The sequence below is a fragment of the Lagenorhynchus albirostris genome, chromosome 6 (assembly GCF_949774975.1).
Source record: "Lagenorhynchus albirostris chromosome 6, mLagAlb1.1, whole genome shotgun sequence".
Lineage (NCBI taxonomy): Eukaryota > Metazoa > Chordata > Mammalia > Artiodactyla > Delphinidae > Lagenorhynchus > Lagenorhynchus albirostris.
In genome coordinates, this window is record NC_083100.1 from 71,523,418 (window position 1) to 71,536,923 (window position 13,506).

The window sequence follows — 13,506 nt, forward strand, 5'->3', positions numbered from 1 at the left end:
AGCAGAGGGAGGAACATTCCCAAACTCATTCTACGAGGCCACCATCACCCTGATACCAAAATCAGACAAAGATGACACAAAAAAAGAAAACTACAGGCCAATATCACTGATGAACATTGATGCAAAAATCCTCAACAAAATACTAGCAAACAGAATCCAACAGCACATTAAAAGGATCATACACCATGATCAAGTGGGGTTTATCCCAGGAATGCAAGGATTCTTCAGTATATGCAAATCAATCAATGTGATACATCATATTAACAAATTGAAGGAGAAAAACCATATGATCATCTCAATAGATGCAGAAAAAGCTTTTGACAAAATTCACCCATTTATGATAAACGCTCTCCAGAAAGTAGGCATAGAGGGAAGCTACCTTAACATATATGACATAAAGGCTATATATGACAAACCCACAGCCAACATCATTTTCAGTGGTGAAAAACTGAAAACACTTCCTCTAAGATCAGGAACAAGACAAGGCTGCCCACTCTCACCACTGTTATTCAACATAGTTTTGGAAGTTTTAGCCATGGCAATCAGAGAAGAAAAAGAAATAAAAGGAATCCAAATCAGAAAAGAAGAAGTAAAACTGTCACTGTTTGCATATGACATGCTACTATACATAGAGAATCCTAAAGATGCTACCAGAAAACTACTAGAGCTAATCAATGAATTTGGTAAAGTAGCAGGATACAAAATTAATGCACAGAAATCTCTTGCATTCCTATACACTAATGATGAAAAATCTGAAAGTGAAGTTAAGGAAACACTCCCATTTACCATTGCAACAAAAAGAATAAAATACCTAGGAATAAACCTACCTAAGGAGACAAAAGACCTGTATGCAGAAAATTATAAGACACTGATGAAAGAAATTAAAGATGATACAAATAGATGGAGAGATATACCATGTTCTTGGATTGGAAGAGTCAACATTGTGAAAATGACTATACTACCCAAAGCAATCTACAGATTCAGTGCAATCCCTATCAAACTACCACTGGCATTTTTCACAGAACTAGAACAAAAAATTCACAATTTGTATGGAAACACAAAAGACCCCAAATAGCCAAAGGAATCCTGAAAAAGAAAAATGGAGCTGGAGGAATGAGGCTCCCAGACTTCAGACTATACTACAAAGCTACAATAATCAAGACAGTATGGTACTGGCACAAAAACAGAAATATAGATCAATGCAATGGGATAGAAAGCCCAGAGATAAACCCACGCACATATGGTCACCTTATTTTTTTATAAAGGAGGCAAGAATATACAATGGAGAAAAGACAGCCTGTTCAATAAGTGGTGCTGGGAAAACTGGACAGCTACATGTAAAAGAATGAAATTAGAACACTCCCTAACACCATACACAAAAATAAACTCAAAATGGATTAAAGACCTAAATGTAAGACCTGACACTATAAAACTCTTAGAGGAAAACATAGGTAGAACACTCTGTGACATAAATCACAGCAAGATCCTTTTTGATCCACCTCTGAGAGAAATGGAAATTAAAACAAAAATAAACAAATGGAACCTAAAGAAACTTAAAAGCTTTTGCACAGCCAAGGAAACCATAATCAAGACGAAAAAACAACCCTCAGAATGGGAGAAAATATTTGCAAACGAAGCAACTGACAAAGGATTAATCTCCAAAATATACAAGCAGCTCATGCAGCTCAATATCAAAAAAGCGAACAACCCAATCCAAAAATGGGCAGAAGACCTAAATAGACATTTCCCCAAAGAAGATAATCAGATTGCCAACAAACACACGAAAGGATGCTCAACATCACTAATCATTAGAGAAATGCAAATCAAAACTACAATGAGGTATCACCTCACACTGGTCAAAAAGTCTACAAACAATGCTGGAGAGGGTGTGGAGTAAAGGGAACCCTGTTGCACTGTTGGTGGGAATGTATATTGATACAGCCACTATGGAGAACAGTATGGAGGTTCCTTAAAAAACTAAAAATATTACTACCATATGCCCCAGCAATCCCACTACTGGGCATATACACTGAGAAAACCATAATTCAAAAAGACTCATGTACCACAGTGTTCACTGCAGCTCTATTTGCAATAGCCAGGACATGGAAGCAACCTAAGTCTCCATTGACAGATGAATGTATAAAGAAGATGTGGCATATATGTATAATGGAATATTACTCAGCCATAAAAAGAAACAAAATTGAGTTATTTGTAGTGAGGTGGATGGACCTAGAGTTTGTGAAACAGAGTGAAGTAAGTCAGAAAAAAGCAAATACCATATGCTAACACACATATATGGAATCTAAAAAACAAATGGTCTGACGAACCTAGGGTCAGGACAGGAATAAAGACGCAGACGTAGAGAATGGACTTGAGGACACTGGGAAGGGGGAAGGGTAAGCTGAGATGAGGTGAGAGAGTAATATTGACATAAATACACTACCAAATGTAAAATAGATAGCTAGCGGGAAGCAGCCGCATAGCACAGGGAGATCAGCTCGGTGCTTTGTGACCTCCTAGAGGGGTCGGATAGGGAGGGTGGGAGGGAGACGCAAGAGGGAGGGTATATACGTATGCATATAGCTGATTCACTTTGTTATACAGCAGAAACTAACACAACATTGCAAGGCAATTATGCTCCAATAAAGATGTTAAAAAAAAAATGATCGGGCTTCCCTGGTGGCGCAGTGGTTGAGAGTCCCCCTGCCAGTGCAGGGGACACAGGTTCATGCCCCAGTCCGGGAAGATCCCACATGCTGTGGAGCGGCTGGGCCCGTGAGCCATGGCGGCTGAGCCTGCGCGTCCGGAGCCTGTGCTCCTCAACAGGAGAGGCCACAACAGTGAGAGGCCCGCGTACCACAAAAACAAACAAACATACAAACAAAAGAAAACCAAAAAAATTGCTAAGTAAACTAATATGTGAAAATACTGACAAATGAAACCGTTTTAAATATAGCTAGATATGCTTAAATGAAAGGATTAAGAAGCTGATTTTTTGTAAAGTTGGTTAAGCAGTAAATGCAAAATTGTAGATTTTTCATTACCTAGTCATTAATAAGTAAGCTTAGCCTGACCGGGGTAACAAAGTGTAAGAAGTATGGGTTGTTCATCCATTCTGCAAAAGGGATGGCCCACACCTCTGAACACTATAAGGGACAGGACTTTTTGTCTTCAGATTTAACTAAAATGAAAGAGCAGCAATGATTGGTTCCCTCCCATGAGAAACTTGGCGGGTAGTCAAACTGTGAAATGACTTCTAGGGAGACCACCTAGAGTATGTCAAGTACCTGCATCCTTGGGTCTCAGTTTAGGCAGGCAGATGACATTTATCTTATTTATTTTACTAACTTGTGGAGACACTTTACTGATTTAAAAATCTCCTTGTTACTGCTTAACTACATGATGGAAACTTTTGTGTGGGAACTGTTGTGTGTTATACATGTTACACGTGATAGGAACTATTTTGAGCTCTATATACATGTTCTGAAAGTCAGAAGCCTTTTGCTCCTAAAGGAGAAAAAAAGGTTTACTGTCATTGTAGTGTAGGGTTTAAGCACTTAAGCCTTGGAGACAGACAGGTCTGGGTTCGAATCCCAGCTTCCATACTAACTAAGCTGGATGGTATTGTGGAAGCTGCATAATTGTCTCTCTTTCTCCTCTGAACAATGAGAATGAAAATAGTACTCACTTCACAGTTTGGGTAAAGGTTGGGTTGTTGTAGGAATGAATGAAATGGGATAATGTGTGCTAATTGATCACAGAGCTCTGCAAATGGAGAGCATTCGTAACTACTCTTATCATTAGAAAGATTGAGATTGACTTTCTATTTCTAAAGCTGTCTAGCTAGGAAAGTCTGACAAACTTACTTAATCTTCTTGCCCCTCCATTTCTACATCTGTAAAATAGCGATAATACCTTTTCTACAGGATTACGTAGTATTAAACAAGGTAAAGTACCTGCACACTGTGGTGATCTGTAGAGGAGAAGAGCCTTTCCTTTGCCCTTCTTTAAATACTTCACACCACAAAAGAAATGCTTTAGTTCAAGTATGGGTAAGCTTGTTTGGGTTGAAGACTATTTGATTCCATTTAGGATGGATTTCCAAGTCTAGTTATTATTTTGTTTCTATCCCTTGCCTGATGCTGGTGATAGCACTGTTATCTCTGTGGGTTTAGGGCAACCTCTCAAACTTCAAGAATACTCACTCATTCAGTGCCATACTATATTTAGGAACTTACAATGGATGACCAAGTACTCTTATGTATAAAATAATATTAAAAGGAAGGCCAATGCTCTCTGACATCCCAAACCTATTTGCTTTCATTTTCATTTTAACAGAAGCAAAGTTAAAGCTGAGTTATTATACAGAACTGGTTGTTGAGGAGAGAGTGTTGAAAGTCTATAGGGGAGCACAGACTTCTACCATTACATACCCCATTCTTATGACTTGCTGTTTATACAGAAAGGTCTCACTGGTTAGGTAGTTCCAAGATCCAAAAATATTACCAGGTAAACATTTTGAGGAAATGTAAAATTTCTATATGCAAAGTTTCAATCTAGAACATTACTAACTTTTTTAGAAGCTATTAATGTTATATTTTTAAAAATCTGAAATAAATATCAGATTTTAAGAACATTCCGTGTCAAGTTTGAATATCTTCGTGATCTTGATAGTTTTTTTCAAATGGCTGGTTGAGAATAAACCACTTCCCTAGTTTGCATAAAGCTAATTGGTTTGGGGTTTGTTTTCCTTCAACAGATCATTCTGCAACTATCGTTACCATAAAGGATGAAGATGAGAATAAATTTGTGAGCAGACTGATGAGGGAAAATAATAACATTACCATGAGAGTTTGGCTTGGATTATCTCAACTTTCTGCCGGTAAATGACATATTTGTATGTACAGTGTGCAAAGAGAGTTCTAACTTGTCCTAAATACCAAGTCAGCCTCACTAAAGAATGTCAAGTGGTGGCTAATTCGAATGCTTCTTGGTGATGAATAAACTAGATCTGCTGTTTTAGAGGCTCATAAACTCCTAATGAATAAACAGGTGACTTATTAGTAATGATGGAAACACTAATGAAATAGAAAATCAGGTTAAATCAACTGGAATTGTTTTAGAGGCTTAAGATACTTGGGTCAACAGAATTTGTTTTTCTCCTGTGGCAATATCTGTGTCCCTCGTGTCCCCCACCAGGAACCCTTAGATTTCTAGTGTCTATCACACAGTGTTTTTGTAGCTTTTAACTGTTATTCAGAAGTTCTCTTCCTGTTGTTCCCTTCCCTCTTGGAACGTTTTTTACCATAGAGCTAAATTAAGTATTTTGTTTGTTTGTTTTTGTTTGTTTGTTTGGGTTTTTTTGTGTTTTTTTTTCTGTACGCAGGCCTCTCACTGTTGTGGCCTCTCCCGTTGCGGAGCACAGGCTCCGGACGTGCAGGCTCAGGGGCCATGGCTCACGGGCCTAGCCGCTCCTCAGCATGTGGGATCTTCCCGGACCGGGGCACGAACCCGTGTCCCCTGCATTGACAAGTGGACTCTCAACCACTGCACCACAAGGGAAGCCCTAAATTAAGTCTTAATGGTGATTTTTTTTTCATACTAGCTTAGTAAAATGGCAGAAATTTGGTTCAAAAAGGTTTGTGGAAGAGTTTTTCAGTAAGGCGTGATAGATAGAGGGTTTCAGTGCACTTGGAATTGATAAAGAATGAAGAGTACAAATTTGATAGGAGAATAGGAAGTCTGCTTCACATTTTATGCAAATTTGAATTCTAAATAATTAAAATAAATGTGAATTCCAAAATATTAAGTATGTGTCAAAAAGTCAGTGAATTCAAAGTTGGCCATCTAAATGAATTATAAATTGTGTTTATACTATCACCACAAGGTGGTGCAACCTCAGCTGGAAAGCAAAAATGGAGTCACGGTGAGGAGGCCTTCTTGGACCCCACTGTACCTTTCCTCACCCACCAGCACACTGGGAATGATTTTTAATGGGGGAGGGGGGCGGAGAACAAGAGGAAAGGGATACAGGTCTTTAGAAGTCTATCCGTCACACAGTAAATGTACAGGCATTCTGCACTTTAATCAAAGCACCATATTCTACATCAGTGCTGTCTAACAGAACTTTCTGCAAAGATGAAATTGTTCTATATCTACTCTGTCCAACGTAGTAATCACTAGCCATATATGGCTATTGAACACTTGAAATGTGGCAAGTGCAGGTGATGGACTGATTTTAATTTTTTCACTTTCAATAAATTTCATTTTAAAATAGTGGCACAGCACAGTTCTAAGGAAATAAATTATATGAGCCATGCCTTAGTAATTTAGTTGCAATAAACATAGTTATACTTAATTTCTTTCTTTAGATCAGTCCTGGAATTGGTTAGATGGATCAAAAGTGACATTTGTCAAATGGGCAAATAAATTTAAGAGTGGCAGTGGACAATGTAGCATTTTGTTAGCTTCAAATGAAACTTGGATAAAAGTTGAATGTTCACGTGGCTATGGAAGAGTTGTCTGCAGAAGTCCCTTGGGTAAGTATGTAACCTGTCCTTAAGGAACACTTTGCAAAATAGGTCAGGAAATAATTGTACAATTCAATTATGTGCAAAGTTTTGTACTTTGTCCTAAAGTACTTAGTCCTTAGAGTATATCTTAACTCATAGATTCTTTTCCTCAGAAAAATAGATAGATTACAAATGACAGTAAATGCAAAAGATGTCTAGGACTCCCAGAGGAAAGTGCTAAACTGTCCAAACTTTGTGTATTCTTTCCTAAGAAAAATGGAAGCTGCCAGAGTATTAGGGAGGTCGTTTCTATGAAAATGTTAAGATGTATTTTATTCCATAGTTCAAACATGTAAAAACTCAAAGGTCTAATTCTGCAGTGTGTTTCCTTTCTCCTCATTCCCATAAAACTCATAATTAAGAACAATGTAAAACTATTTAATTACTTAAAATGTCCTGAGTATCTATAGGAAATCATAATTTGAACTTCCATTTCATCATAACTGATACATAAAATAACCACAAAAATCTTAATAAGCCCTAAAATTTTCACATCAACATTTTTAAAGATTAGGATAAAATGTTCAGTTTGGTGTACAAATATTAAAAATAAAACCCTAATTCTAGGTGACCAGTATCTATATATTTATGCATTGATTCAGCAAATATTTAGATTACCTGTTTTATGTGTGGAGCTATTACCCATGTACAAGACAGATAAGATTCCTTTTCTCACAGAGCTTACAATCTAATGGAGGAAGACATAATAAGTAACCAAGCAGGTCTATTTTTAAAAGAGAGGAAAATATCAAATAGTTATAAACTCTATATAATGGAGACTAGGAGGTTGACTACTCTAGATCAGGTTATCAGAGAAGACATCTTAGAGCAGGAGATATTGAAGCTGAGATCGGAAAGGCCTTGGGAACCAGGGTAGGGGTCATAGCAGGCAGAGGTGCGAGCTGGAGCAGAGCGCCTAAGACAGAACAACCTGCTGTGGCCTCAGGGAAGAGCTGCCAAGTAGACAGGTGCCAGACACTTAGGGCTTTGGAATCCCGAGTCAAGAGTTCAGGTTCCATTCTGAGTGGAATGGAGAGTGACTAAAAGATTTGGGGGGGAGCAGGGTTAGAGTGGTATAAACCAAGAGTTCTGTTTTGGCATTTTGAACTATCCATGTGGAGATGAGCTATCCACACGGCATGTGCGGTGTGTGCCTTTGGACATATGAGAGAGAAGGGAGGTCAGCATAGAGATGGTATTAAAGCCATGGGAAAAAATGAGTCCATCTCTACAGCATGTAGACAGGGGCCTGGGACAGTGTTTGAAATTGAATAGCAAGGAGCTAAATGAGGTCATCCTAAAGGCTTAAATTCCTTTAAAGCAAATAATACTTTATTTGGCACTAGGTAAGTCAAACACAAACATTTACAACTTTTAGCAATTTGCTATCAAAGTAAGGTAATATACTGGGAATGATGGTCTCAGAGATGATGGGAAGGGAAGTGAGAATAATGATAGCACTTTAATTTCTTTGGAAGAAAATTGCTATAGCAATGAAGAGGATTTGAATGAAAAGAGTTAAACTGGAAAAGAAAGCACTTAAGTATCTGATGATGAATTTGAATTGTGTTTACACTATGAAACAATCAGGTACTTATTGTATCTAATTTGTACAGTGTTTACATATGTGACATAGAGCCTAATGTATAAAATCAATAATAATCACTTTTATATTCTCTCCTCCACTGTCAAACCTTTCCCCGTTCTAGGCCCTGATTACAGAGGAATGGGTATCACATTTGCTGTGCTAAGTTTCTTAGCTCTCATCAGCGGATTGATCTGGTTCCTTTTCCAAAGGAACCGTTTGCACTGGGTGGGCTTCTCTTCAGTTCGGTATCAACAAGGAGCCAATGAAGATGAAATTATGCTTCCTTCTTTCCATGACTAAACTCTTCTAAAGGTTTGCTAATTTGCACTGATGGTTTAGGAAAAATGGGCCATTTAAAATTTTCCCAGGGTCAGTATTTACTGTTTCAACGTAGAAGTCTTAAGTACTTTTTCTTTTTTTGTTTAATTGCTATCCTGGTATCTACAATTACACAATTACCCACAAATGCCATGTTTATAACTACTTAATAGAATGAAAAGGAACCAGAGCTGGAACTAAAGTCCAAATTGTTCATAAGGTAATGTTTAATATGCATTTTTCTCTGTAAGAATGTGGTTGGTAATAAGGATATGTATATTTTAATGGTATTTTAACACAACGTCTTAGGAAATCAAAACTGGCATATTACTAGGTCACAGATCTACCTTTTAAGAACATCCGAGCCAAATGCAAAATTAGTACCTCAAGGTAAAAACACAACTGTAAATAATGTCAACATTGTTTTAAAATAGTCATTTGTAGCATTTGGGGGAAATTATTGAGCAATGAAACATGTAAACAGCAAAATGGTGCCTCTTGGCAAGAGTTTCTTATACTATTCCAAAGATATTTCACACCAAAATTATTTAAATGCAAATGTTTTGTTCTGTTCATAGTTTTCTTTAAAAAAAAGACTTTAAAAAAAGATTTAGTACTTAACATTTTTCTGAAATGTGTTTTTTTGTTTTATGTACAACATATAACTGTTTTCTTTTTAAAGGAAATCAGCTAAGGATAAGACTTTTTGAAAATTTCACAATTAATATACTTATATAGTATGGCAACTTCTGACTAAGAAATTTTTATTACTTTGTTGCCTTTTTACATAAGCTAAAGAGAAAAGAGGCCTGTGAAGGTAACTGTGTATCTTACATTTGTAAAAATGAAAATTTTACCATGAAACTCTAAACCTTGTGATTACTACTAAAATATTTAAAATTAGGAATGGTTTAGGAAACAGTCTTGTGGTTATCGTTTTGAATTTTACCACCTAGAATATATTCTTAATAATAGCTTCTACTGCATATGATGAATGTTCTATTCAGTGTTTAACTTATACTTGTACTTTAGAATATTTTTGTATAAAATCCACAGATTTATTTTAAAATTTAGAGTGTTTATACTATGATAACATTGTAAATAAATTTCTAAGACAACGTTAGTATAGTCTAAAACTCTATAGTACAGTTGTCCTGAACTATTTTTTACTGAATTTGTTAAAGTAATTCTCTTGCTCTATGATCTGTACAATTTTAGTTGTTAAGACTTTCTTCAAAGAACTAAACAAACTGGATGCAAAAAGTACAGGTATATGTAGTAGTGATGCCATAATAAAGTCATTTTATTTTTTAAGTAAAAGTGTTGTTGATCCTTGTTGGGGAAAAAATATCTCTAGATTGGGCTTTATTATGTTAGGCATATAGCATGACAAGAAATAAAGTGTCCAGCTATTGTAAAGCAAGGCATCCTTAAGATTTTGTGTGCATTTTTAAAAGAATAAGCGTAATCATCCCTACATCTCTGAATGTTTGATTTTAGGCTCTTTTTTCGATTCCTCTGACTCAGCGTTTCTTTAAACTACTGGATCAGCAGGGATTCCACCTATGATCCACTTGCTTCTCATTCTGTGTGCTCCCTTCAGGAGATCCAGTACACCACCTCCCACCCCACGACATTCATCAACCACTTCTAAGTCAGTAGTTCAAATATCTAGTTTATGTTTCTAACTCCCACTGAACAATCTCCATGAAAGTCCTTCTCAACATGATCAGAACTGCCTGTATTGTGTTCCCTTCCTCATTTCCCCTGTTCCAAATGTCTCAGAGGAACTGAAGACAACTTTTTCCAATCTTCCTAACTAATCCACCACCCACATGTGGTCTGACAAAATTGATATTTCAAAACCAGGCACCTAAAAAAGCAGGCAAATACACCCAATGATCAGGTATAGGGGACAAATTTAGAAGTGCTACCAATGACTATCCTCTCACAGCATGTTCCCTTCCCTGATCCCAGGCCAAGATGTTTCGTTATCTGGGAGATCTCCTCTGCAAATAGTGTTGGCAACCCCTAGTCCTGACCCCTCTGCTGAGTTAAATCTAGGGAAAGCCAGAGATTCAGGTTCCTTTCTCTTAGGTTCCTTTAATCCTAAAGCCCTCTTGGAGAAACAAAGACCTAATTGTTAGGTCTTTGCTCAACAACTTTTTATCTAAAAAGACAAATTTTAACTATATATATCAAAGACTTTTTTTTTAATTAGACCTCATGATCTGTACAAAGTTAACTCTGATTTCCTGTAGAGTCTAAATTCAGAAATTTTCACAATATTACATCTCAACAAATTTAGTATACACCTATTTCTCTTTTTTCCCAAGCTAACTTAATCACAAGCAGAATTTGAGACTTTTTTTCTATTCTCCCAAACAGTTCTTCTTCTTATATTCTCCTTGATTAATATGAAGACAATATACCCCTTGTTTCCCAAGCTAGAAACTCAGAAATCATCCTTAAATTCTCTCTTTCTCATCTCTCTAATCCAACAATTCTGTCAGTTTTTCCCCACACTTCTCATGAACTGGTTATCTCCATTGCCAGCTGTCTTAATTCAGACCTCTATCCTTTTTTGCTTCCTGGATTATCTGCATGAGGCTTTTCACTGGTCTTCCTCATCAGCCTTTCCTCTTCATCCCATTTTTCCCGTTCCTGGGCCTAGGGGACCTGAAATTCACAGAGGAGGACTCCTCCTCTGTTTTGGTCTAAAGTTATCTAGGCCTAACTTATCTCACAACAAGGGAGCTCAGCAGTGCCCAGCCCAGGACCCTCCCCAGGGACCTTATGTGGGTTGATGTCAGTCCTGAGAAGTCCTAAGAGGGTATCTGGTTCCCTGGCCAAATACCCTCTTAATACAATGTAGGGTCAAGTCAATATTGCTCCAATTGCTAAACAACAATAGAGCCAAAGTCAGATAAAACTGGAATCCAGGAATCAGGAAAACATTGGTGATTTTAACCAATGGAAATGCAGGAGATCACCAGAATCCAGATGGGAGTGAGCTGAAAAATGAAAGGGAAATTAGGAAATAGAGAACATGAAATCTTGAGAAGTATGTAGAGATGGGCCATAGCTAGAGAGAGAAGGAGGGTTGAAGAAGATTTTTTCCCAAAGGAGAGCAGAAAGAGATTCACAGGTTGAGAAGCTTAGAGGAAAGAAAACAAAACACATGAAAAACTAAAAACGATGGACAAAAGTTGATGATGCCGGGGAGAGATGGGGCGTCATTAATGGAAGAAAATCTTGGAGCAGATGGAATGAGAGGTGCAGTTCTAAACCCACATAAAGAGGAACTAGGTTTGGATGGGATGGGAGGAAGCATGCATTCCTCTCTGAGGACAAGAGAAAGACCTGTGTGAAAGGGAAGGGAGAGCAGATAAGTCTTTGAAGATGTTTGTCTACACCTGATGGCCCCTATTTTCCTATTGAGTAGAAGGTGAGGTTTTCTGCCGAGAAAGACAAGTGTCAAATGGGGTTTCAGCTTGAAGAGCATAATAAAAAAATTGAAATATTCTATGTGGGGGATGAGAGAGGATAATGACCAAGACAAAATAAAAAGACTGCAGAAGAGGCTTACTGGGCCCAGATGAAATTAAAAGCCATATATTAGTAGAGGCAAGCATCAAGAGAATTAATAGATTTCCTCTACCTGCCCTCAGCTACTTCACTAGAATTGAGGGAAAGGAGACTATGAAGAAGAAAGAAGAGACCCCATCCTCAAAAAATTAAAAATAGAACTACCATGTGATCCAGTAATCCCACTTCTGGGTGTATATCCAAAGGAAATGGAGATAGGATCTTGAAGAGATAACTGCACTCCCATGTTCATTGCAGCATTATTCACAATAGCCAAGGTATGGAAACAACCTAAGTATCCATCAATGGATGAATGGATAAAGAAGATGTGATACACACACACGAATATTATTTAGCCATGAGAGAGAAAGAAATTCTGCCATTTTCAACAATATTGGTGAATCTGGAGGGCATTATACTAAGTGAAGTCAGACAAAGAAAGACAAATATGTATGATATCACTCATATGTGGAATCTAAAAGAGCCAAACTCATAGAAACAGAGAGCAGAATCGTGGTTACCAGGGGTGGGAGTAGGGGAAAAGGGGGGATGTGGTTTAAGGGTACAAACTTCCACTTATAAGATGAATAAGTTCTGAGGAATATAGAGCATGGTGATTATAGTTAACAATACTGTGTAATATAGTTAAAAGTTGCTAAGAGAGTAGATATTAAATATTCTCATCACAAGAAAGAAATGGTAATTATGTGACAAGATGGAACGCTATGGTGGTAATCCTTTTGCAATATACATCAAATCAACACACTGTGCACCTTAAATTTACAAAATGTTATATGTCAATTATATTTCAAAATATTTCAATAAAGCTGGAAGTTAAAAAAATTTTTTTTAATTTTGAAAAAGAGGGAAAAAAGGAAGAGACCCCAGGAGTCAGAGTTGGCCAGGTGGATGCAACAGAGAAACGAGGGTATGGTATCCAGGCTGGATGAAGAAGGGAGAAATAAAAGGCCAGGAAAAATGAAGTCAAGGGATTGGAGTCTGGAATGAGGTCAAAGAGAAGTGAAAGAGAAGGAAAAATAAAAGGTGTGAGGTGTGACTGGAAAGTAGAACATCATAGTGAGAGATTTTGATGAAATAGTGTATTATTCCATGCAGACGTGGTTAAGTAGTCTGTTTTGTCATATTAGCATAAAAAATGAGGAAGTATGCATCAGAGTTAACAGTGGGGAAAATATGCCTTCCCTTAGTTCAAATGACTTAAAAATAAAAGACTGCTGAAAAGGGTTATTTGCCTAAATGGTGTTGATTCATTAAGGTTCTACTTCTATTGTAAATCTAACCATTATTTGACAATTAGTTTTCACGCAAAGTAATCCACATTGATACAATATGCTTTGGTGCCCGAGGTGGGGGGTGGAGATGACTTTTCCAAATACATGACTGCATAGAGCTGTTCATTTTACTTGTGTAGTTAGCAGG

General features: G+C 37.2%; 1 protein-coding gene across 3 annotated transcripts in view; it reads left to right on the plus strand.

Annotated features, from left to right (window-relative positions):
• The window catches only part of LOC132522352 (CD302 antigen), a 131,277-nt gene that overhangs the window by 85,883 nt on the left and 31,888 nt on the right, over positions 1-13,506 (plus strand). Inside the window, exons 33-35 of one of the 3 annotated variants that reach the window (XM_060152806.1) lie at positions 4,760-4,882; positions 6,372-6,539; positions 8,282-8,503. In XM_060152806.1, the coding sequence (XP_060008789.1) occupies positions 4,760-4,882; positions 6,372-6,539; positions 8,282-8,460 (470 nt within the window). In that variant the 3' untranslated portion in view covers positions 8,461-8,503. Of the gene's footprint in view, positions 1-4,759; positions 4,883-6,371; positions 6,540-8,281; positions 8,504-13,506 lie in introns of those variants that run through there. The other 2 variants (XM_060152803.1, XM_060152805.1) reach the window with 2 other exon arrangements.